The 25,764-nt window shown below is 38.0% G+C and overlaps 1 protein-coding gene across 1 annotated transcript; it reads left to right on the top strand.

The window, feature by feature from the left end:
* On the top strand, positions 1-25,764 carry CIP2A (cellular inhibitor of PP2A). The gene is made up of 20 exons (XM_041422473.1): positions 1-223; positions 1,206-1,353; positions 3,004-3,116; positions 5,034-5,128; positions 5,758-5,854; positions 6,804-6,926; positions 7,078-7,220; positions 7,918-7,993; positions 9,069-9,296; positions 9,775-9,934; positions 10,794-10,935; positions 11,731-11,830; positions 12,710-12,828; positions 15,355-15,547; positions 17,773-17,847; positions 17,971-18,081; positions 18,811-19,007; positions 22,846-22,928; positions 23,438-23,577; positions 24,647-25,764. Exons 1-20 carry the CDS (start codon positions 14-16, stop codon positions 24,815-24,817), a joined length of 2,724 nt encoding a protein of 907 aa, XP_041278407.1. The 5' UTR covers positions 1-13; the 3' UTR covers positions 24,818-25,764.

Below are 25,764 nucleotides of genomic sequence, written 5' to 3' on the forward strand. Positions count from 1 at the left end.
TCCTCCTCCTCCCATGCTGCCGCGCGGCGGCCGCTCGCGCTCAATGGTCGCTGCGTCACGCTGGCGACGGCGGCGGGAAATGCGAGTGAGGGCCGAGGGCGCGGCTGCGGGGCCGGGCGCCATGGACCCCCCGAGCTGCATGAAGGGCCTGCTCCTCGCAGCCACGGAGTACCGCGCCCACAGGACAGCGCACAACGCCGCGCTCCTGCAGCGCAGCCTGGAGGTCGGAGCGGCGCCCGTGCCGGGGGCGCGGAGGGAGCGGGGCGTGGGAGTGGCTGCGGTGTTTGTTATTATAACGTTTTGTGGTGTGTTTGTGTGTTTACAGAAGTGTGTCTATATGCACCCAGGGCAAGCAGATAGTGTGGGTTACAGGGGACTTAAGTTTTTATTTATCCCCTAAATTCTGGTTCGCATGAATTGTTTCACAGCTTAAAATATAGCGTGTGAGTGACGAAGTAGTTTTGCATCTGGAGTTTTCCAGTTCCGTGCAACACGTATATTTAAACGTGTTTTTACTAAGGAGGTGGACCCGTTCATTTCCCTGATCTTCAGGTACAGCTTTGTGTACAACTTATGTGGTGGCCTTTGAATTAATCTCCAAGTTACTTTTTCAAGTACAGATTTATTTTAATTGCTAGAACGTTTTATGCGAGAGCTAGTATCTCGCTTTGCTTTCTTCCCTATATCCCTTGTAAAGAGATACAGAGGGAATACACAAAACCAACATTATGTGTCTCCCATGTGGAAAATATAAATTGTGTCTACCTGCATGGGTGTAAAGGTATATTATTTTTGGCCTCTTCTTATGTAGGGTTCCCCTAGCTCAGGGCTCCATTTCTTCATCCCAGTCACAGAGTCCTCCCAAAACAGCACTGACTGATCCTCCCCACGGAGTGCCACCTTTGGGTCCCTGTCCAGACCTTTGGAAGGCAGGCTGATTGCGACGTGGTTATTCTTTCAAAATAAACTAGATAAACTTGGTACTTTCCAGGTATAAAGGAATGAAAAACAGGTTTTTTTCCATTTCTGCCTTTTTTTTTTAACCCAGCAGGTGTGAACATAAATGGCCCAGTAGAATGACACTTACATTCTCAGTTTGCCAAGTAGGACAAAATCTATTTCATGCAATTCTGTGCTTCGTGTTTTGTGTCAATTACATTGTTGAAGTTGAGTAAGTAAGGTTGTTTTTCTCCTTTCATCTCCAGGTTATCTCTGGACTGAAGCTTACCTGTTTTTTTGCTTCAAACCAGATTCTACCAAATGAATGTCTCAGTTGCCTTGTAGAGCTCCTGGAGGACACTAATATAAACCCTTCACTGGTCTTGTCTGTGGTTACTTTGCTATCACAGCTAGGTAAGGCTTGCATCTGAACTTTTTATCTTTTGTCTGGGCAAGGGAAGATAAGACAGATGCTGATTCTGTGTTGTGGGTGATTAATGTCTTGGAAGAAGCATGAGGTGTGAAAGATGAAGTATTTTTCATTGTAGTGGAGTGCTTGGCTAAGCTACCTGTTAAGAAGTTTTGCGGTGAGAAGGAGATTTGAAGTCATCCCTGTGAGTGACAATGATCATGCTTGTCAGAATTTATCTACTGAGTAGGGTGAGAAATTATTCTCTTGTCCTTTATTTTTGGAGCTGGAAAAGTGAGAAACCTGGCTAGGACATGCAAGGACAGGGAGAAGTGGTGTCACATCCTCTGTTGTAATAACAATCAGTCGGAACTCGGTTTCCTCATGCAGAAGAAGCCAATTCTTTATTCCCATAGCTATTTTTACACAGTTTTCACAGACCTCGTGTTCAGCTCTGGTTGGCTAGTAGTTTTCTTGCTCCTTAATTTCATTGGTTAGTAAGTGCTTGTGTGTGTTGGTGTTAAGACTCTTTCCATCTACAGGTGTTTACATGTTTCTTTGGTGGATTCTCATGGCACAGATCTATTGTTTATGCAGGTTCCACTTATTTTTCTAAGAATTGGTTGTTATGCAAACAAATTCTCATTCTTAGAATTTCTTCACATGGGAATATGGAAGCTACTGCTAGCTTTAGCTAGAGTAGCAGGGCCTAAACCATATTTTATAAGACCTTTCTTTTATAACACCTTTTAGCTGTCTGCGACAATCCTCAACTGTCATCACCTCAGTTTACCTCTCCCACTGGAGTGTTTACTGGCAGTGTGGGCTCTCCAATAGCCTGACCTACGTACATCAAGTTTCCCAACTGCAAAAGAGGTTCTACTGCCTTTTGCTTGTGTATTGAGATGCCTTTTTTGGGTTTGTTTCCCCCTCTATTTCATGGAAATGGGACTTTGTTGTCCAGAGAGCTCTGTGCTCAGAGCACAACCTACTTATACAGGGAAAAATTATCCCATCACTGCTTAGTTTCTCATCATATATGAGTAGTTATTCAAGATTTGAGTCCTTTATGATGCTCCCTTGTTTATCTTCTCTGATTCATGGAGTATAAGCCTCTCTGAGCTTCCTTTTATGTTTTTGGAACAATTACTGTAAAATTATATTTGTTAGAGGGTTCTGGAAAATTTTAAGAATTAAGTCCTCTTCCATATGATCTACTGCTCTACTTGTTTTGCTACAACTCTTTGAGGATTGCCTAAGCAGAACTGGCCTCTATTTACTTATTTAACTAATGCTAGATAACCCTATCAGGTTATCAGTTTGAGTCTACCTTTCCACCATAGCATGAGGCAAGAAACTGAGCTCATTGAGTTTAAGATCTAAGCCTTGAAGTGCAGGTTTCAAGATGTCAGAACTGACACTTGGTAGGTAGGAGGTAGACTATTCTTTCAGTGTCCAACCTTCTTAAGGAAATGGATTAGTGTTATAATTAACTGTATGTCCAAAAGTGAGGTAGAGAGGCAAGAGTGTAGAGCTGTCATTTTTTTGTAGTTACCTTTAAAACATAGGTGAAGAACTGCTCAGAGATTTTGCTTCTGCTTCAACTGGTAGCTAATACATAATAGTTTCTTTTGCTAATGACTCGTAAATTCCAGCTTCAGACTCAGAGACTAGAGAAGCTCTCCAGGACACCTACAATCTGACTAGTGTGCTGGCAGGAGTGGTTCATCGAAGTTCTACTAATCTGAGTAATCCAGTCTTATTACAGGTAAAGGAACTAATGCTTCATAATGTTTGGCTACTGTTGCATAATGAACATTATGCTGTATGCATACAATAACCCTTCAAAAGCTCTATTGGAAATAATGTGTCAAGGGAAGTTGATCTTAGCTGTGTACTTTATTTGCTGTATGAGGTGGGTATGACAGGAATTTAACAGTTTTATAGAGTTCTTTGTACTCTCTTTAATCATACTGTGCTTCTCACCTGCTCTAACCAAAGAGCCCCTAAAAAATCCCACAAAGCAAAAATAACCAACCAAAAAAAATGCTGCTTAATTTTTTTAAAAAATATTTCAAGAAGCCATTGCTTGAGAGCTCAGAAGACTGATTTCCAGTTGAGGTATTTGGCTGTTTCTCCTGACACAAGCCGTTTCATAACACAAGCCTGGAGATCATTTTGTCTAATCAGTACCTTGACAGGTAGCTGTGAAGGAGTGAAAGGAAAGCCAAGGCTGCCTGTTTTTATGGGAGGTTTGCAGAGCATGTGTGGCCTCCTTTTTTCTGGTCAGTGCTATCTGCCAGTGAATGCCAGGCACTGCACTAATTAAAGCTTACAGTGATTGTCTGACTATCAGTTTGAACTCACCAATTTTAACCTGTCCTTAAAGGTTTCTTTATTTTTTTTCAAATATGCACAGGTTTTGCTCTAAGCTTTCAGCAAGTACTTGCTGGTTGCTTGTTGTCATTTGTCTCTTTCTGAAAAGCAGAAAATTAATTTACCAGTAGTCTTGTGGCTCTTGTGTGGAAAACAAGTCAGGCATCCAGTAATGATCTCTTTTCCTGTGATTTGTGTATTTCTCAAAGCACTAGGAGTACCGCAAGATCTAGGGATCCAAGTGACTTGCCAGTCAGTAGGAGAGATTTTGTAGTCACCAGATTGGATCTGTCTTAAGACCTTGAAGCTCTTAGATATCTAAATGGTGAGGTTTAGTTTTAACTGCTACCCTCTGCTGTGATTGTTGTTATGTTTGAGTGTATTGACTTCAGTTATGTGCTAGCAAAGTGCTGTATGAAGGACTTTGCTACCCTTAGACCTGTTGGCAGTCTTTAGGGCAAACCTGTTTTTCTGTAGGCATCCTTTCTGCATGAACTTGCAAAGTGCTTTTTTTGATTTTGATGAGACTTCTAGACCTTTCAGTGGGACAAAGCCTGTTTATCAGTGACAGAATGGAGAACTTGCTGGTGAGGCAAAGGTGGAGAATTGAATGTGATGCCTTGAGAGGCTGACCTGGAACAGAGACTAGACAGAGCTAAAAAATAAAGAAGGTATTTATTAAAAGGCCTTAAAAGGATACACCTTGGGCAGTACAAGAGCCTGGCCAGGGCTACACCCAAGATGGACCCAAAATGGTCACAAGGTTTCACACTTTTATAAGTTTTGGTCCATTTACATATTGGGGTTAATTGTCCAATTAGAGCTTCAGGTTAATGAAGTCCCATCCTCCACATTTGCTCCCTTCAGTTCACTGTTGTTTGTGCTCTTTGGGCTTGAAGCTGGTAACTAACAGTTGTCCTTGGTTCCCAAGCTGGAAAATAATTGTTTTGTCTATCTATCCTGTGAAGAGAACTTCCTAACACTTAGTATAAAGCTGGGTTACACACCAAGGCAGTACAGAATCTGAAAAATATGAAAGATAAAACTTAAGGCATCAAATGGGCTGAAAAGGTAACTCATCTGTCAAAATAAAATCTTAATAATCTTTTAGGGCTTTTACTAATTTCATCAGTATGTTAGGACATTGCAATGTGCTTGCAGCAGCTTCTGTAACTGCTATGTCAATGTTAGAGTCTGAAAATTAATTCAGTTGTGGTATCTTGATATTTGTCCTTTCAGTTTCATCTTTTGTAACATTCCTCCTGAGATGGTGTAGGACAAGCATGTGAACAGCTTTCTGTTTTCTCAGGGTATTCAGTTGCTGCAGAGGCTAACCTACAACGTTCCCATCTTTTGTGCTGGTGCCAACATCGATGGATTAATTTTGTTTCTAATGCATCATGTGTAAGTGTGTACTCAGTGTCTTTTCGTATGGGAAACGGCAAGCTAAGTTTCTAAACTTTCTGAAGGCCATTAGAGTGCTGTACTAATCTGGTCCCAGAGTGAGCTGTGCTCTGGAGTAAACAGACTTTCCTTTGAAAACCATGTACTTGTTGCAGATCGTCAAATGCAGCGATTATGGGACTTTGAGTGATGGAATTTAATTAGCCTCAGCCCACCTCCACACCTCTGGGAGCAAGGAGTTAACAAAGAGAAAAACCAGGAGGAAATCCATGCTTATCACTAGGAGCAGACCTGTTAGATTAATAAAAATTTGATTCAAGTGCTCTTCTAAGAAGTAAAATGAAACTTATAAGTATATGTAATAGACAACCTCTGATAGCAGTGATCTCTGATAATTTGGGGGTTTTTCAGATGTCCTCAGTTAAAAGCTGCCCACACTGCATGGATTACAGTCTGAATTTTGCTTTGCATGGTGAAATGGTGTCTCATTAAAAAACAAGCTCTTGCCAAGACACAAAACAAAATATAAGTCCCCCAACCACCCAGCTCTCCCAGCCCCAACCCTACAATTTCTTGTAATTAAATTCAGGATGCTTCAATTAAAACATCTTTTGGGCTTTTCTTTTAAGTCAATCCACTGAAGATGAGTTAACAATACCATGTTTAGGGCTCCTGGCAAACCTCTGTCGTCACAACTTGTCTATTCAAAGTCAGATAAAATCTTCGGTAAGTGCTTTGCTTTTGTGTCATGATTCTCCAGCTTAAGGGTAAGAGTTAATTAACTCTACTAGGTGATTACCTTAGTACTTCTTTAACACTTTCAGCAGTGATAAGTCTGACCTGCTTGTTCTGCCGAAGGGCAGTTGTTTCTCCCATGCTGGAGAAAATAACCAGTAGAACAGGAAGTTGGGTATCCTCTTTCCTTTGATTCATTGCTGTGTTATTGCCCTGGCTTGTGTTATGTGTTTGGTTTTTGCAACTGTTCTCTGCAGCTGAAAAGTGAATTTAAAATTGATCATTCTTCCATAGAAAAAACTAAATGTCATTAAAACATAAAGATTATAGGTGGAATTTTGGTAAGCAAAAAGATTTGCCTTTCAAAAGATAAATCAATAAAAGATAACTGATGTTCATGTCAGTCCTTGAACCCTCAAATACATTTACATATCTGAACTGCTTGGTTCCTGTGTCTTCATAAATCAGTGCAAACATTTTATTTTTTTAATTCAGAAAGAGAAATTAATCTACATAAAAGCAAATGTTGTTCTGTTTACCTTGGAAGAGAGGCAGGGGCAAAAACAGGGAAAAACTATTGTGAGATCTGATAATGAATCAGAGAAGGGATAGGAGTCAATTTTCAGTGATCATTTTCTCTTATGGGCTTTAGCAAAATGACTTTCTCATCTTTCTTTAAAATAATGATGGAATTTCTTCCTTGGTTGTTCTCTGTTGTTTTGGGGTGTTTTTTCTCATTTTTCCTTATATAGGTTGAAAAGAGAATATTAACATCAATGCCAGTATTGTGCAGCAGAACAGTGAAATAGCTTTCCTAGAGAGCTGTTACCATACTAAATATTTTTTGTATTATTCATCATTTGTATGGCTTATGTATAAATATGTCAAACCTGTAAATTTGGTGGGTTTGTAATATCTTTGTTTCTCCTTTTTGCTGTAGAATAATGTGAAGAGTTTCTATCGTACCTTAATAAGTTTCTTGGCCCACAGCAGTTTGGCTATGGTTGTGTTTGCACTTTCGGTGTTATCAAGCCTTACCCTAAATGAAGAAGTAGGAGAAAAAGTAAGTGTGTCTTTGAAGTTATTTCTATTCTTAAGTTGTAGATAAAGCCGATTGTCACACTGGCCTAATAAAATCCTAATTCCAGCTGGTTTTAATAAGCAGGACACCCAGCAAAGTATGTGCCTATACATAACTTCCGTCTTCCTTTCAGCTCTTTCACGCTCGAAATATCCATCAGACATTTCAGTTAATATTCAATATTGTTGTAAATGGAGATACTCTGACAAGAAAATATTCTGTTGATTTACTCATGGATCTTATGAAGAACCCCAAAATTGCAGATTATCTTACCAGGTATGGCTCCAATTCCTAAAAGTATTTTTCCTAAGCTCTAGTTCAGTTTCTTTGCTGTATGCTATTTGAATTCTAAACCAAACACTAGGGAAAAAAAATCCCAAGATGCTTTTTGAATGTTGCTAGTTTGCTATATCTGAACCTAAAGGGTTGCTGGGTTACTAGTTTGACACAGAATTGTGACTTAAAGCCTGGTTTTTTCATTGTCACTGAAGGAATATTGAATATCTTGTTTTGTAATGTTTTGTCTGGATAGTGTTGGTAGTCAGACAACAAGATGAGTAGCTATCCTGCCTTTTACAGTGTTATATAATCTTGAAGTGGAATAGTATGGTTGAAGTTGTAAGAATTCATAATTTTATTGGGGGGGTGGTGTTAGAGTGGTTCTGTGGAGAGCTTGACTAGTTCTGCAAATTCCACTACCAGAATTTAGGTGCTGATTTTCAATCTCAATCAAGCAGTAAACATAGCTGAAAAATCATAACTTATTTTAAGGAATTTGCTTTTATTCTTAGTGATAAATAACTTTAAATATTTTCAAGGCTTCTGCTGTTTCAAATAAAAATTAAATTATCAAAACCATCACTGTACTTGAAGTGTTTGGGGGTAAGAAGGAGAATACAGCACTTTCATCGCTTTGTCTAAATGTGCTGAAATTTCAGTTTTATAATTTTTTTCTTCTCTATGCATGCTGTAGATACAAGCACTTCACCTCTTGTCTTGGTCAAGTATTAGATCTTCTTCATGGAAGGGATCCTGATTCATCATCTAAGGTATTTATACTTTTTCAGTTAAAGGCTAAGAGGCTACATTCCTAATCTAATTTATCTTCTGTTATTATAAATAGGTTCCTTGTGTACAAGGGTTGGTCATTAAGTACACTGTCTTCAGGACTCTTAAATGACCTAGAAAATTCAACAAGTTTATATTTTCTAGTTATTCAAAAGGCTGTCAGGTTGAATTTGTAGTGTTGGGGTTTTGCCAGATTGTGTGTCTGCTTTCAGGCAACAGATGTAAAGGCAAAAAGCCAACATAAACACCTTTTGTGCTTTGGCTATTAAGAAATTTTGGCATCTACCAGGAATGCAGTGTATCCCACTTTGCTCTCTAAACCTTGAATTAATACTACTCAGACTTCAGCTGGTGATCAGGGAACTCTGATACTAATCTCAAATGTGTAAGAATAAGTGTTCTTACCTTAGCTGAACAAAGAGATGCCACTTCTGTTTGAGCAGTGAACTGTTACATTCAGCTTTGTATTGCTACCACCTTATGTAAATGAAACATTGGCTATCTATCACTGAAGGCTAAAATATGAAATGTGAAAATGTTGAGGCTAAATATATCTGTGAAACAGATCTGGAGTTTTTTCTATGAATGTGTTACACATCCTAGTTAATAATAGATGCTACTATTTCTGTGTGGTTTTGGTGTTGTTTATGTGGTTTAGAGAGGCATGTTGACATGGAGCTTTCCAGGGTGGTTTTTGTTATGTGCATGCTCAGAGAATGGATGTGCATCCATTCCTGTCTCAGAATGTTTTCTCTTTGACAGCTTTCTTCATGCTAAGTGGATACATGTTTGTACTTTTACTGTATTGCTAGCCAGCAGTCATGTCAGAAGAAAAGAATGCAATACACTGAATACTGTCACAAGCCTTCACCAGTCCAGCGAACTGTTTCTGCTGCTGATTTGGCTTTAAAGAAAGAAAATTATTGCTCAGAAAACATTCAAGTGCTAAAAGGAGTTGCATAGAACTTGCGTATCTCTTTAGACTTGTGTTACGGGAGTTGCAGTTTCTGTGTAAGTTCTTGATTTAAAAGCATTTGAACTCTTCACTTCACACAGATCTTGGAGCTGCTGCTTGCCTTCTGCTCTGTGCTAGAACTGCGTCACACCCTGCGGCAGGCGATACTGGAACCAGCTGGCTTGCCAGTCTCTGCAAACACCAGACTTGTGACTTGCTCTAAGAGTTTTGAACCGTCTGTTGCATTGGTGCACTTGTCAAACCAACCATTGGAAGGCTCTGAAGACTGTTCAGGGATAGCATTGCAACTACTCAAAGAAATTTTTGAGGTAAAAAAAGACTGATAACTGAGTTTAAAGAGCTTCTTAATAGCTCTTATTTTTAAATTATTTTTAATCAACTGTTATAGTTTGACTTGAAAAATAGCACATACAAAATACTTATAATAAAGTTCATTGTAAAACAGTTATGTTGGAATAAACATACTTTATGAAACAACCATTCTTTTAAAGACATGCAGTATTTTAGAAATTTGTTGTAAGTGGAAGACAAGGCAGTTTTTGAAGTCATGAGGTAGGTAGAACACTATCAGAGTTCCTTTCTGGGACTTAAAGAAATGAGGAAGTTCCTGCTGTTTCTGTTCCCTGTAAACTTCCTCCTCCAGTATAATACTGGTCAGCCATCTTTAACCTGAAATAGCAAGAGGCTGGGAAAGCAGGAACACAGACTGGTGCAGGAAGGGGTGTAGTAAGCTTGACTTCCTTGTGCTGTACTTTTCAATATTGACATAAAATGTCTTTACTACAGGATGTTATTAACAACAAGAATGGTAAATCAGCTGAACACTTTATGGATCTTTTGCTGCCTGTTCTTCTTGATCATCTTCAGATGCCAGAACAGATTGTGGATGAGCTATTAGTGAAGAAAAAGTGTGAAAGAATGGTCAAGGCTATTAATGTCCTCACAAATATCCTTTTTATGTGCTTCTTGGCAACTGATTTATTATTCCTCCACCATGATCTGCTCTAAGATATTAAAGGCATGTTCACCTTGGGTCTCTTTAATAGCTTCTAATGACAATAACTGCCCTAATTTTATTTAGGAGTGTCATCTTTGCAAGATCTAAAGTAGTTTTCTAATTGCTGTGAAATTATTTTGTAATACAGTGGTGCAGGATAAAATGTTGTGGCTATTCAAAAGAAGAGAAGCACTTTACAGATCAAAACCAAAGATGAGTGTTTTCTGTTGAAACTGTGGGGGGAATTTGGGTAGCCATCTTCTTGATCCATGTAGTATTGTTGCCTAGCTAAGACAAATGCAGCTCCCAGCCAAATATGATACAAATTTAGATAAGAGAAACAAGGAAAAATAACATGGAATGACACAGTTTTATACTCCTCATTGAGTCCTTAGTGCCCACAGTAAGTTTAGTAAGGGGGACATGACTGCAGGATGTAATCCTGCATTTAAGCTGAGTTCTGTGGAGAAGTCTCTGCTGGCTCACTTCCAGGTAACTGGGTCTTGTATTAGGGACTGCCTGGTCCCTGCCTTTTGTTGACTATGCTTCTTTATGCCACCCATTTTATTAAGGTTTTCCTTCACTGTCTGTTTCCAGTAAGTGTATGTATTAACTGAAAAGTGAAGCTTATTTGATTTGTTAGGCATGATTTAAGTGCTTTGTGTTGTTGGGTATTACACGCATTTTTAGAGGCTCTTGTGCTTGTATGCTGCAGCTTTTGTGCCCTAGCCTTATTATTATAAAGTGTTGCCTTTTGATGCCAATACCTAGACATAGGTATATTGAATTTATTCTTAACTCTGCCTACTGCTCTGCAGAGATGACACACTGAAAATGCATGTCTCGAAGGTGCTGACTGCCAGCCAATGCACGTGTCTGATAGAACACCAGTTTCCTCATTGTGGGATTGATGCTGGCTTTGGGACAAAATTGGTGGACTCTCAAATGTGGTGAGTACACATATTTATCTAAAGTCTAATTAGGCATGACTGGTGTGAGAGTTATGATATTGTTGCAATGGAAAGAATATGGTAGTTAAAAGTACCATTTAAATCAATATTGGTATTAAATTAAACTTTGTATTTTGTGGAATACAAAGCAGTCTTGCTGGTCAGTTTATTCAGATAATGTTTTTGGCATAAGCTGGAGATCCACTTATGTGGAATAATGATCTTAAATCTCATGCAGTAGTTCAGACTGATCCAAGTTAAAGCTTACTAGAACTACTCATGGCATGTGATTTCTCATTTTGATTTTATGCAATCAGGGTTCCAAAATATCACACATCACTATGGGGGCGGTTGTTGCACTGAAAATTAAATGCACGTTTCTTCCAGTGCATTGTCATTATAGCTAAAAGCTAGCTGTAGCTAAAATATAGCTATAAGTTAGCTATAGCTTACAGTTTAGCTATAGCTATAACTTATAGCCACTTTCACTGGCCAAAACCCAGTGAAATATAATTGAACCTATTATTAAACGCTCCTCACTTTCAACTGCAATTGGTGGTTTTGATCTTCATTGTTTCCATCCTTGGCAACAATGTTGGAGAAGCTCAGGCACACATTCAGGCAACTCACTATGATCTCTTTGGTTCTAGCATCATTGCCTTGCTAGATATATTTATTTTCTTTGGGAAGGTATTTATTAGGCTTTTTTTAATTGACTGGATTTGTCAGTGCTGATTTGACATCTCACCTTTTTTCTTTTCACTCAATTTGCTTTTCTACTTGGATGTTTAAAAGCAAACTTGCTACTGATATTATTTTGAAAACACTTGATCTTATGAGCAGATTGCAGCAGGATGTACCTGGTATGAAGGTCAGCTTCTACAAAATGTTACAGGTATGATTTTAAAATGTTTTATGAAATGTATCTGTGAAATAAAGTGTCACTGCACTACAGTAGTTTTAGTTATAAATGTTTTGCATGGTTATCTCTGAAGTGGTAAAGCTTCTAGGAAAGTGCAGTCCCTTATGCACAATTCCTAAAGGTTGTTTCACTATTCTTCTAAAATAACAATAGTTTGCTTTTACTTGAGACATTGCTTTGGTAATGCATATGAAATCATGTTTTAGCTGCCTGGTAAGAATGATCCTTTTAAGACTGCATTATGACGGCAGTTTAAAGGTAGCAAACTAGAAAACAATTATCACAACAATACAATAATTTTTGGGGTTGGTTACTATTAAATATGTACATCTAATTTGGAACTTTGCATGGCCAAAACAGTTTCTGGTCAGATGATGCCTTAATAAATTACTTTATAGATGGAAAAGCAGTCCAGAGAGTCAAACGCTTCTTGCTGGTTTGGAGATTTTTCATTCTAGAATGGGAATTGTGTCATTTAATGGGTAACAATGAGTTTTACAGTCCACAATTAATCTTTATAACTTCTGCTAGTGACCTTTTATGTTGAGTATCATGAAGCATTTGAAAACTTACAGGAATTAACTAGCCTCTTTACCTCTTGGGTTGCATTTAATGTAAAATGCATTTAATTCAAATACTCAGAAGTATAGACTACTTTTTAAATTGCATGTCTTCTGTGGACTTCAGGCTCAGAAACTTAGAAGGGCAAACTCTTAAGAAGGTAACTTAAGTTTTGAATAAAGCATTTCTGTGCTCATGGGCCTTGTGATGTTTTGGTAGTTTGTGTTTTGTGGGGCTTTTTGTTGTTGTTGTCTGCTGTGTCTTGTTTTGACCAAACTAATTTATTTTTAGGATCAGCGCTTGATTACACCTTTGACATTTGCTTTAACATCAGACCATGGAGAGCGGGTCCAAGTGGGCCTTAAAATATTGTTTGAGGTTGCACCCTTACCAGATTTTCCTGTTGTAGTGTAAGTATTTTTGTGATATTCTGGTTAGATTTGATATTTTTATGGGTTTAGTGATATTCATGTTTTTTGGATTACTATTTTCAGCTCATCAGACACAGAAACTTTAGAAAAATTATCTTGTTTCTGCTTTATGTGCACTTACGAGACCGCAGTGATCCTGGAGGCCAGAGGAAGTCATCGCAATGCTGATAGTGTTCATTTTATGTCAGATCCTAGAGAACAGAGGAGCAATTGACTTCTGTCCCCGTGCTCATTTGTCTGAAATCTGTGCTTGGAACTTTGGGTGCATCTGACTGTCAGATTTCTCTCTAATGAAATTTGTCAGATGTGTCATTCTTGAGTTCCTAAAGCTTTGCTCACCCTTTTGCAGTATCTTCCAAGAAAGATTAGGGTAAGACACAGGCAGATGGCAGTTCAGATAGTATTTAAGGTGATTTAAACAATGGAAAAAGTATTGAGAAACTCTGATGGAGTCCTTATTTCTGTAGATCTAATAAAATACAAAAAAAAATTAAATTTTTTAATATAAATATAAAAAATATAAAATTTTAAATTCTATCACAACCTGGAGTTGAACCTTAGAGATATCAAGGCAGCAAGAAAGACCATTACATCAGCAGCAAAAGCCAGACATGAAAATGTATGCCTTTCTGCTGAGTGGAGCAGGAGACCTGTTGCCAAAGGACAAGGAAAAAGCTGACATACTGAATACCTTGTTTGGTCTTCCCTGATAAGGATTCCCAAAGGCAGAGTGATGTCCCTGAGAGCAATGTGAAAGCCTAGAGTAGGCAATATGTAGTCTGGGTGGCACAGGGTCAGGTTATTGAACATCTAAACTAACTGGGTGTACAGAAGACCTGACAGGATGTGCCCTTGAGCGCTTAGGGAATTGCCTGTTGTCATTCCAAGGCCGCTCCAGAATGCCTTGGAAAATTAGTGGTTATTGGGACAGGTTCCTGACTAGAAGACTAGAAGAAAACAAATGTAACTTCTGTCTTCAAGAATGGCAAAGGTGATCGGTAGCACCCTGAACTGCACTTGGAAAAGTCCTGATGGCAGGACAAAGGAGGTGGTCACTCCCCTCTGCTCAGCTGTGGTGAGACCACACCTGTAGTGTTGTGTCCGGGCCTGGGCTCTCCAGTGCAAGAGAGATATGGACATCCTAGAGTGAGTCTAGTGAAAAGTTTGAGGGATGAACATGTATTACACAAGGTAAGACTGCAAGAGCTGAGCTTGCTTACGTTTGGGAAGACTTGCAGTGTTCTTATCAGTATGTTGAAATGTCTAAAAGACAGGAACAAAAGAGACAGAGCCAGGCTTCTCTGTGGTATCCACTGGCAGAATAGATGTAGGCACAAACTGAAATATAAGAAAAAAACTTAGATTTCTTTAAATATCAGAAAAGAAACCCATTTACTGTAAGATGAGGTCAAACTGGAAAATGTTGCCCAAAGAAGTTGTGGAGTCTTCATGCTTTGAGAGAGTCAAAATTACAAGGCATAGTCCTGGGCAACCTGCTAAGAGCAGGAGAGTTGAACTAACTAGGTGGTGTGTAGATGGGTCCAGTTCAATCTTAATTATTCCATAATTTTATGGGTTTGTGGATATAAGAAATATTTTTATAGTAGCCAGTAATGAATAGTCTGGCTGAAAGAATGAAGGATCTATGAAATCAAATATGTCTGGAATTGTACAATGGAGCAGCCAAATAACATGTCTGTAAATGCAAGTGAAAAATAAGCTATGCTCGCTTAGGAAGCAATTGAGACAGCACTTCAGTGAAGTGGTTGGGATAGCTTAGTAATTAAGGAATTTATCAAGAGCAAAAAATTTATAACTGGTGCCTCTAAAATTGGCTCTTGATTTATCATTCTTGTTTGAAACATGTTATTGGTACCTGCCTTGAAAATACTAGCCACAAATTACCTACAGACACTTGAATATAGGTGCTGAAATTACTTTTTTTCTAAGCTTTTGAGTTCTCTTCCCTATACAAATGTAAACAGATTGCATTTTTATTTGCATACTTAAATTTTGGTTAAAACTTATAAAATCAAATGTGTTGTACACAATACAGTATTGTAAAATAGAACTGCAGACAAGGAAAAACTGAGGTTTATTGATTGCACTCTTCCTTTTCTTGATTCAACCTCATCTTTATGGCCAGTAAAAATTCTTACTAATGCTTTCTCCATCTTCTTTGATACAGTGGCCTAGTTAATTTGAATAATAACAGGTGAAATAACCTGTTTCTCAGGTTCATAAGAGATATGATCTGTTGCCCAAAAAGAGCTGAGCACTATTTCCTTTCTGAGAAGATTCTGTATTTGTCTCTAAAGGTTAGCCATGGTACATTTTTCCCCCTTTTTCTGTATGTCTGGGCAGTTGGAGCACATGCCCAACACACATCTTCGTAAGGTGTTATAATGCAAATGTGACTGTACATTTTGTTATCAAATCTCATCTTCAATCCTTGCAATGCTATTTGTAGCAGGTTGTGTCATTAATAGCCTCATGTTTATACAGGCTGGGTGAAAGCATTGTAGCAAATAATGCCTACAGACAACAAGAAGTGCAGCACAGAGCAAAGAGAATCCAAATGCAGGCACCTGTGACCAGCACTACTTCGGTGAGGTGTTCTTCATCCTATCCTTCAAATAATGACTCCAAAGATTCAAATATTGAGGAATTAATACAAAAACTTCATTCTGGACTAGAGGTTAGTAGAATTGATACACCCTTGTGAAACATTTGACGCTTTTTTTACTGGGAGGGATAGAAATTAAAATCCAAGTGTCAGACTACCATGTGTGGAACAGTTAAGTTTGGTTTAGATTCTTGTCTGTTTGGAATGTGCTCTTTTTAGTGAGCTCCTGAGCAGAATTCAGAGATGCTATGTTGAGCTACACCTGAAGGTAGGGCTCCTTACTGAGGGCCCTCTCCAGTGGGTTTGCTCACAGTCATCTTAGCTGTCAGATGCAGAGGCAGGAGCCACGTACAGTCCAACTGCTTAGACTTGCAGGGACACATACAAGGAACCTCCTCCCTCTGCTTCCTAAGAAATAGCCTGTAATAGAGTAAAGACACTGTGCTACTTTAGAAGCACAGTGCATCTCTTGTGTGCCTAAACATGCATACTGACATTCTCCTTTTGTTGGCCGTAGCTGACTCTAGCATTTGCAGTTCAGCTTTTGTGACCTTCTTGGAAAGGTGCTGTTATTATTTCAGAAGACAGTTTTTACTTCCCTCTGCAGTGACTTGCATTGTGAATGAAACACCCAACCAGGAACCACATACCATGTGCTGCTTTGTGGGCCATCCTGGCAGATACTGAATATATCTCCTCTTTCTCTTTTCTGTTCAAAGCAAGTTAGCTGCTTTGTAGCTGCTTTAGACTGAGAGATGGATTGTTGTTTCTATTTTCTTTTGGCTTAAAAGAACAGTATGCAAACTGGGAAAAGGAATAGAAAGTGTCTTGGTAACAGCTTGATATCTGTATGAGTGGTATTGCCTCCAGCCTTAGCTTTGCAACTCGTATCTCTTTGTTGTAACTGATAAAAGTGAAACTCAGAGAGATACCAGTTAGCTAGCAGAGAGCTACTATCTCAGAGAGATGCCAGAATAACAGTGAAAATGGTCAAGTGAGTCTTCCTTGCCTTATTTTTACTCTGCCACTGGATGCTCCCATTGATCCCATTCTTTTCAGGACTGCATGACAGTCTGTGGGTGCATTGCTGTGTTTGTATTAATGTAAATCAAAGCAAGCACAGGTGCCTACACAGCACTAATGCAGCAGCTTCACAGTAATGTGACAGATTGAAAATGTTTTCTTCTTTAGGAGAGAAAGTTGTTGATGAATTGTTGAGTGATTCTTTTCTTAGACCTTCTAATTAGTAATTCAAAAACAATATACACATTCACCTAAAATATCCAGTATTTGAGCTCTGTCTGTGTACTCTGTGAAGCTCAAATGCTTGTAAAAACATAATTGAGAAATCACTTTTCATAGTATCACTGTTCAGAGAGAATGAAGGGAATTTCATTCTTAGAGCTGTTCTTGGAGTAATTTCTATGTCTTTTAGATATTTTAAGTTTGCAAGTAGGAAAATAAACTACTTGTTTCATACTTTAGGGACAGAAGAATGAGCTGAGAACTGGAGCTACACGGGGTCTCCTGTTAATTTGCAAAAAAACATTCTTACGTATTGGTTCAGGATGGTGCAGACTTTTCTGTAGATGTTCAATTTATGAACAGCTGGCATAGTTTGCAGTTGGTTGTGCATCAACATCTGTGAACAGCTGCTCAGAACTGGTATCGTAGCAGCACTGCCTAAGAGAAAATACCCTGAAATCACTAAGAAGCATTTTCATTTGACTCCGGCACACACTTTAATAAACACTTAGGTTTTGTTGTGCCATACATGGTGCATTTCCTCTAGTAAGTCACTGGGTTAACACAGTAGGTTCTGTAGGTCCTCAATAGTATCCTTTCCAGTATTTTAGAAAAACTTTCCTGAGCCTCTTCTCCTAATATGTATGTTGAGAAAGCAACAGAGTATGAACAAGGAGTTTTAAACATATGCATTTTATGCTATTAATCTTAGGGCAGATTATTTTAGATGTCCTATGAGCGGCCTGCTAATTCTCCAGCAAAGATTGGACCAAAGGGAATAATTTTAGAATGGTGATTTTACCTTTTTATAGTGCTGGACTGATAGTCTTCTGCAGATGAATCCTATTAAGTCTAACCAGTTCAATTGCTCACAAACTTTTCTCAAGGGTGAGGTGGATATCTTTGAGTAGATAGCCTCAGATACAAAAATGAGAATTCAAAAAGTCTAGTGGCAGGGGGAGTTCACAAAACTACTGAGCTCTTTAGTGACACGTTACCTGTGTAAGTAAATTGAAATTTCCAGTATCGGTGATTGGAAAACGTTTCCACAGATGAAGGAGCCCTTGGCGGATGTGAGGATATCTGATGTAATGGATGTCTACGAGCAGAAGCTGTTAGCCTTAGCGGTGAGTACAGCCTCGTGCGCATGCGACGCTGCAGTTGGTACTTTCAGAAAATGTTAATGAGAAATGTTTCCCTATTTGGTACTTTCAGAAAATGTTAATGAGAAATGTTCTCCCTATATGCAGTCTAAAGAAACAAGGCTGCAGGATCTACTGGAAGTAAAGGAAGTAGCTCTGGCTCAGGCTGAGAGGCTGATGGCTCAGTACCGGTGTCAGAGAGCCCAGGCTGAGTCTGAGGTAAGTAGAGGAGCTTCAAGGTGGAGCTGAGTAATGATAATCTGGGTGGCTTTAACTGTGATCACGTGTGAAAACTAAACTGCTTATCTGTAGGCTGTGCTTGCATGTTAGGGCAGTCCTAATTTTCACCATGAACATCCTGTTTTCCTCTAGACTCTTCTTTGGCACAGCTTTCTTTAATGCCCTTTACCCTACAGGAAGGCAACAAAACCAACCTACTCTGCTCATTATAATTTGTTAAGCATTAGTGATAATTCAGCAATATTAAAAAGTAATAACCCCACTTACTAGAGTTCTCTATCAAATTTGCTGGTAGATAAAGGACTGTTTCCTGTTTGTGCCTTTTGATTCACTGATCAAACTTTCAAATAAAGCTTGCTTTTGTGGGGTCTGTATTTGGGCTGCACATTGAAAGGTGAGAATAATTTCTATTCTTTAAAGGTTATATTAAAGATTGTGCTACTGGTTACTAAATCCACAGCTAAAATGTATCATCTTCTACTTTGTTCTTCCCTCTTCCCTCACATTGTCGATAAATGGAGCTAAAGGACTTTAGTGAACCAGTTAATTTGTAGTTAATATTAGGTGAGAGAATGTAGATAGTGACATTTTGGTGTCATTATTAGATCTATGGCCTCAAACATGCCTAATACAACTTGAGAAACAGAATTCCCTTTAACGTACGTGGCTTTTTTTTCTTTTTATTTGGGGGTGTCTTTCCACTCAAAGGCAAGAACTCTTGCTGCAATGCTGAAGGATGCAGAACGAAAAAATGAAGAGCTTAACGATTTGCTGAAGGCTCAAAAGGTAGAATCTGAAAGAGCACAGACTGATATTGAACAGCTCTTTCAGCACAACAGGAAATTGCAGGCAGTTGCTGAAGAACATGAAATACTAAAAAAATCCACTCTTGATCTCCTTCAGAGGTAAGACATGTAGGATCTCTAAACAAGTATTTCATATGAAAAGAGTTCTGATGTCCTTTACTGTGCTAGGCACGTTAGAAGAGCAACATTACATGCTGTGTCATGTTTTTAAGTGAAAAGTTCGTTTTTTTTCTTCTGTATGCTTGTCAATAAGGTCTTTCAGGAGCTCAAATTTATGTTGCATTTAACATACTTAAATTTATTATTGTATTAACATTCAGCTTTCAGTGGAATGAGAACTGAATTGTAGGTGCTGAAGGTCCAGTTCATGAAATAGCACAAGCTTTGTATAAAAAGAGAGCATTGTTCTCTAAGACACAGAACTATCAATGCTTAGTTTCTGTTAGCATTATACCATGCTCTCAGTGTCTCTCTTTGATCTTACACGCTGTCTTGATGACATGCTTGCAAGAGCTCTGGAGAAACAGCCAATATCAGTGTGTTTGCATACTGTAGGACTTGGCTTTGTTGGTCAGGTCTCTACCAAATTTGACTAAAATTAGGTAAAAGTGAGGTATGGAGGAAGGGGACACATTGTGTGTCCTGAATTATTTATAACCATTTTTTCATTGGGATCTTAAGCTAAAAAGAGTATATGAGACACACAAAGTACATAAAGATAGAAAATATTTGAAATTAGAATGTGCTTTGGAAGAATAAAGGCTTAAGAGGGCTTTGACTTCTCAGCTCACGAGCTGACACTAGGTGTCAGCAAGGCAAAGAAACTGATAACATTGAGATCAAGTTTCTTGCTTAATAACGGGAGCAAGCATTATTAGACAATTTTGAAAGCATGTTGCTGCCAATAAAGGAGTCATTGAGGGAGGAAAATGTATAAAACTTTTTTCCATTACTAGATTTCTTGAATAAGTGTCTAGTACGGTCACTGTGGAAGTGCCTCCATTTTTGCTTGAATTGTAGGCAGTCATACACTTTGTGAGCATGTATTGTCTAATTCACGGGAAATAAATCAGCCTCTGTCTAGTATCTAACAGTTTTAAATTCTCCAAGCTAGGAACAAAAGTTTCTAATCCTTACAATGTGTTTCTAAAGCAAAAACTTACTTTTTAAAACAGCCTTCATACTTCAAATATGCTGTTTCTTGAAAACAATCAATTAACTGACACCAGGGGATAGAATTTGCCTTTTGGTAGGAAGGTAGGATAATGTTTGCTTAGAGCATGAAATCTGCCTCATAAGCCTGTATTAATTACACACTGCATTGTCTTCAGTATATTCAGTTTCTAGTATCACAAGACAAGATCACAGACTAACTTAAAAGGTCCCTTAAAAGATGGCTGACATACACAAACTGTTATAGATTAGCTCTTGCAAATTTCTAAAGGTATTTGTAGTTTTGTGAATTCCTAAAAGTTTTCTGCTGGAAGGAAGTTGCTTCCTGATCATTAATACTTCAGGATATGTAAGGGATCCTCTGAAGCTTGGCTGGTTTGTTTGTTTGTCTGTTTTTTTCTTCTAAGTCAAGCATTGGAACAGGCTGCCCAAGGTTAGTGGCAGAGTCTCCATCCCTGGGGTATCTAAGAGATGTGTAGATGGGGCATTTAGGGACATAGTTTAGTGGTGGACTTGGCAGTGCTGGATTAATGGTTTGACTCAACAATCTAAAGGGTCTTTTCCAAACTAAATGATTGTATGATTCTAAGTATGTTGATTTAAAAAGAACGAACCCAAAACATCTAACACACTAGCAGCCAGCTGTCACCGAAAAGCACTCAGCTGAACACCCCCCCTTCCAAAAAACACCTTGCTTGTCACTTGAGTGGGATGATTGCACAGATCATATCAAATATTTTTATTTGGCAAAGTGTTAAAGTAAAAGCTCTCTTCAAAAGCAACATTTCATACCTACATTTCATTTGTAGGTATGAAGCAACTGAAAGACAATATAAAGATCTACAGATTACATATAATTCACTAAATAAACAAGTGGAAGCAATGATGAAACTAAATAAATCACTCAAGCAGCAGAATGACAGATCAGTCTTTTTAAAGCAAGTGAAACAGTAAAACTTAATAGCACTAGAATCTCAGTTTTTCAACTATGATTTAACTAATATCTGAGAAGTGACGTTAGCCAAAAATGCTTCAGGGTTGGTTTATATATTTATTTTTTTATGAGAATCTGTACTACTGACTTTCGTTTAGTTTATTTCCTCCTTAATTGGTTGGAGCAATTGGTGAGGGACTATCAACAGACTTCAGCAATAGTAGGAAGAGAAAGATGATGACCCAATTCTTAGGTGCACTTGGGAGAGTGTGGAGGTGTCATTTTGGTTGTCATTGAATTCTTAAATGCTTTTGTCATGCAAAAATTTCCTTGTATTTTCTTTTAGCCTGCATGTTTTCTCTTAGTGTTGTCAAGTTGGAAAAAAAAAACAAACCATAACAACCAACCCTACTAAATGAACACATTTGAAAGTTATATTAGAAGTCATGATGAGTAGTATTCTGCCTGTGGTATAAAAACATCTTTTTCAACTATAAAGCTAGCATTACCTATATCTTCTTCAAGAGTAATTGTAATTTTTCGTTTTTGATGGCTTAAAATAGAGGTCTGGTGTACCTTTCACCAATGTAACTAAGGGAATATAGGCTCTTCTGTGACAGATTTTATTCAATACATAATTTTCAGAAGATGTCTTTAAAATATGTTCATAGGCAGGGATTGTATTCAATTGAGAAATAAAATGGTGTTCTTGGTTTTACTTGGAAAGTTCACTTCACCCTTCCAGGCTCTTGCCTTGTCAGTAATCAGAGCAGTCCAAATCACTGCCTTGAGTTCTGATTCAGATGGAAAATTTTCATTATATATTTCAATATTGGTACTGATACATTAGTTTGCTACTGAACAAATTTGGCTATTTACATAGAATGGTGCAATATGCAGCTCAGGGTAATTGGGGAGATATTCTGATGAAAGCTGACCCTTGTTAATGCCAGTCTGGAGGAGCAGTTTATTATATAGATATTCTTGAACTGCTACAGAAATGGAGACACTGGAAATATACATCCCTCCTTCTTGCTAGAGGCTGCAGCTTAGAAACTGGGTAGATAGGAAATGGATAAACAAGTAAACAAAAGTGACAGCAGATGCCATCTAGGCAAGGCAAGTGGCAAGTAGAATATGCCTTAGAAATTAGTCTGGCTGGTAATGGAAAAAGTAGATTAGCTTCAAAGAGTGTCAAGTGCTCATGTTAGAGCTGTACTGCTGGTAGATGCCAGTGCCTCTGTATTAAATGAGTGTGGAAACTGGGGATTACCCAAACTAGTGAGGACTGAAGCAGGCCTGTACAAATGCTTTGTCACTGTCTTATGGTATGGTCACTTTTGAGTGTTGTGTGACAATCCAGGAGATGTTCAGAATGGTATTTTTTGTGTATAGATACAGGGGTAATACCTGAAACAGGTTTTACCAATTGCATTGTCTCTTCAGGAGCACAGTCAGAGCTAAAACCCCAGCATCCTTAATCACTAATGGCAGGGAATTTTTGCTTGCATTGAATGCCAATTTAGTTCTGCCACAGTATTTTGAATTATTTGTGGCTGTGGTCAAAGGCACCAGTTTCTGGCCTTTGTACTCCAGGTATCAGCCTTTTCAGTAGTTCCTACCATGATCAGAGAAGGGCAGTGATTGGGTCATGTGGCAGGAAGGAAATAAGATCTATTTCTACTCACACCATGCACATTCATAAGTTTGATGATTTGAAGCTCTTGACAGCAATAGGAAATAATAAAAAATTCATTTTAGTTTCTTAGGACAGGGAAGTGGTAGCATATCTCATTTTAATAATTAAAATTTATTTCTCTGCACTTTTAGGAATGCTGCACAGTTAGTAGAAAGTGAACATCACAGAAATGAATTACAGCAACAGCTGCAGGAGAGAGATGGCACAATAGCAAGTAAGTCACCTACCTAAAGATCACTGAAGCTAGAGAACTAACTGTACTAACTAGATGTTGTTATTATAGGCTCTAGATAAGCTGCTATATCTTAATAAGCTTTTAAACTTGTAAACCTTAAAAGTTGGGCAGAGATATATAATTTAGTAGTTGAATGAAACAAATACACATTTTAATATTTTAGAAAGGATGCATGAAGTTGATTTCCCAGACTTGACTGAATCTCTGCATATTGTGTCCCTTTGGGATCTTCTTGCAACATGTCCATTTGAACTATTTTCTGTATGAAATGCAAATTAGAAGAGCTTAATTTAACTCTCTGCAAATGACTGAAAGCAACCACTAAAATTTAGCAGTAGGTGGCACTACTCAGTAATTCAATTAGCAGCCATGTTGAGTCTTAAAAAAAAAAAAAAAAAGAAAAAAAAAAGCCCCTTGTCTCCCAGGCCAATGCAGTATCTGTTTTCTAAGTTTAGTATCTGATCTTATAATGTGTTCATTTTCTTAAGCCTTGCAACAGAATATAAATGTTCTGGAAGAAAAAATAAAAACTCAACAGAAAGAAAAAACAGATATGGAACAAACTATCGATATTCTTAGAAAGGAATTAAGTGAAACACAACAAGCAAGAGAAGAACTGAGTATCAAGGTAAGGAATTACTTGTGCCAGCATTTCTGAGATTGGAGTTTTAGGTATCTGTTTAATTGATAGAGTTGGTATATCAGTACTTTAGTGGTTAAGTACCTAAAGACCAAGTAGCTGATGTAGTAGTGGACGAGAACAAATTGTCTCAACTTTAATTGTGTACCTCTTGAGTTTTAAGTTAGGATCAAGTTCTAATGAGACTCTGTGTGGCATGGTGTGTGAGTACATAATGTTGGGATGGGAAAAAACTCGCCAAACCAGTGGCATAATGTTAAATAACAAAATGTAACAAATTCCTCTCCAGTAGTTTTGACTTCTTAAAATGTTAGTCAGCTTGTTTTCCCTGCCTTTCTCACATTGAATTAAGGTACATATGTATGCATCAAAATGCACCTGGGGTCCTTTTTATCATTGAAATTCTAACCAAAAAAAATTTTATCTCCAAGAAAAGGTGTCCTTTTTCAAAAGAGAGATCACTTTGGCTGTACCAAGTCAACAGGATAAAGTTAACAGAAAAAAAAAAAAAAAAAAAAAAAAAAAACCAAAAAAAACCCACAAAAATAATCCCCCAAGCTTCAGTGCAGCCTACATGTCCTTGACTGCATGTAAGACTCCCTCTAAAATCACAAAGCAGAGATTCATTTTAGATGCAAACTGATCAGCAAATGCAAAGTATGTAATCTGACACCAACATTTACTGTATTTCCATTTCCTGGAAGCAAAAGCTTAATCTCTTCAGGCAATGTTATCCAGTATATAGCAAATACTTCTTTTGCTCTCAGTAAATATTTACTGTTGTGGTGCTTGAAATGAAATGTAGATGGTAGCACAATGATAACAAAGGGGCTGGTGCTTTCCCGTGGTATCCAGCATTTTGCAGTGTGGCAGTAGCTGTAATCACTCATGTGCACCAACTGTACAGCTGAGGGAGATTTCTGAAACAAGCTTGTCATTTTAAAACTGCTTTTTAAATGCTTGCTCAAGTTCACCACCAGGCCACTCAGCTTTCACTGTATTATGTGTTTTCCAGTTGGTAATAGAGGAAACTATAGCATTTTGTTTGTATCTGCAGGCATCTTCTCTGGAAGTTCAAAAATCCCAGTTAGAAGGGTGCTTGGCAGAAAAAGAAGCACTCATAAATCTGCAGAAGGAAAAACTGGACATACACGCCAGCGTGATTGCAGCAATTCACAAACTAAGTGATGGCAAGCAAAGTGCAGAAATAGTGAACCTCAGTCTGTAGGGCTCTCTTTCCTGTGCCTTATGTGTTCTGTTAAGTGAGCTAAATGATAGGGCTGTCTGCCAGCTTTGTACACAGTACATGCAGTTTGGTTGCCTTTTTGCATAATGCAGTTATTGCTTAGAAAGGTCAGCAACAAAACAAAATGTTATCAGAGATGATGAATTAAGGGGTTTTGTTGGAGTTTTGCAAACTCAGTTGGGAAAGAAACTGTCAGTGTAATGGGTTAAAAACTTTTAGTGTCAAAAGTAAATTTGCAGACATGGGTGCTTTCTCTTTAAATGTCTTGATCATGGGGAAGGGGTAAATAAATGTTGGGAGGGGTTTTGTTGTTTGGGTTTTTTTCCTCCTTTTCTACCAGAAAGTGCTCAAGTAAACAAACTCTAGCAGGAAATGCCAAGCATGTTAATAACTAAATTGATAAATGCCAGTTTGACTTTTTCAAATGGTGGAATGGGAGGGAGAAGACATCAAACTGCTCACCAGAGTAAGGTGGCAATAAGGTACATGTCTGCAGAAAATGGTAAATTTAGCATTTATGTGACAGAATCCAGAGTATATAAATATTGATTTTATTTTTCCCCACCAGAAAAATGTACTGTTTCAATATGCTCATCTAAACCAAGTGTAGCTGAACTCTGGGTTGCATAGAAAATAAATGCATGAATACATCAAGATAGTTTGACAGCATTTCTGTGTTCTTTTGTGGCAGTGTTTTTCCAAATGGTAATGAATAGTGGCTAATGGAACTACCAAATAAATTGATGTCTGTTTAAAATTTTATTTTAAAAGAAATGTTACTCTTTACAGTAAAAAAAACCTGGAGATTTTTGTACTTATTTCATGCAAAGAAATACCTGTGTAAGGGGTTTTGCTTTCAGGCACTGTGATATTACCAGTTGTTCTGTAATCAAAATAGTTCTGTAATAAAGTTCCCAGTGCTGTTTTCA

This window comes from Onychostruthus taczanowskii, unplaced genomic scaffold, assembly GCF_017590055.1.
Source record: "Onychostruthus taczanowskii isolate IOZ18803 unplaced genomic scaffold, ASM1759005v1 scaffold73, whole genome shotgun sequence".
NCBI classification, from domain to species: Eukaryota; Metazoa; Chordata; class Aves; order Passeriformes; family Passeridae; genus Onychostruthus; species Onychostruthus taczanowskii.

Coding starts and splice junctions, on each gene's coding strand:
- CIP2A (XM_041422473.1), top strand. CDS start 14: ATGCTGCCGCGCGGCGGCCGCTCGCGCTCAATGGTCGCTGCGTCACGC. Junction 5,129..5,757: donor TTGTTTCTAATGCATCATGT/GTAAGTGTGTAC, acceptor TTTTCTTTTAAG/TCAATCCACTGAAGATGAGT. Junction 18,082..18,810: donor GAGCCCAGGCTGAGTCTGAG/GTAAGTAGAGGA, acceptor TTCCACTCAAAG/GCAAGAACTCTTGCTGCAAT.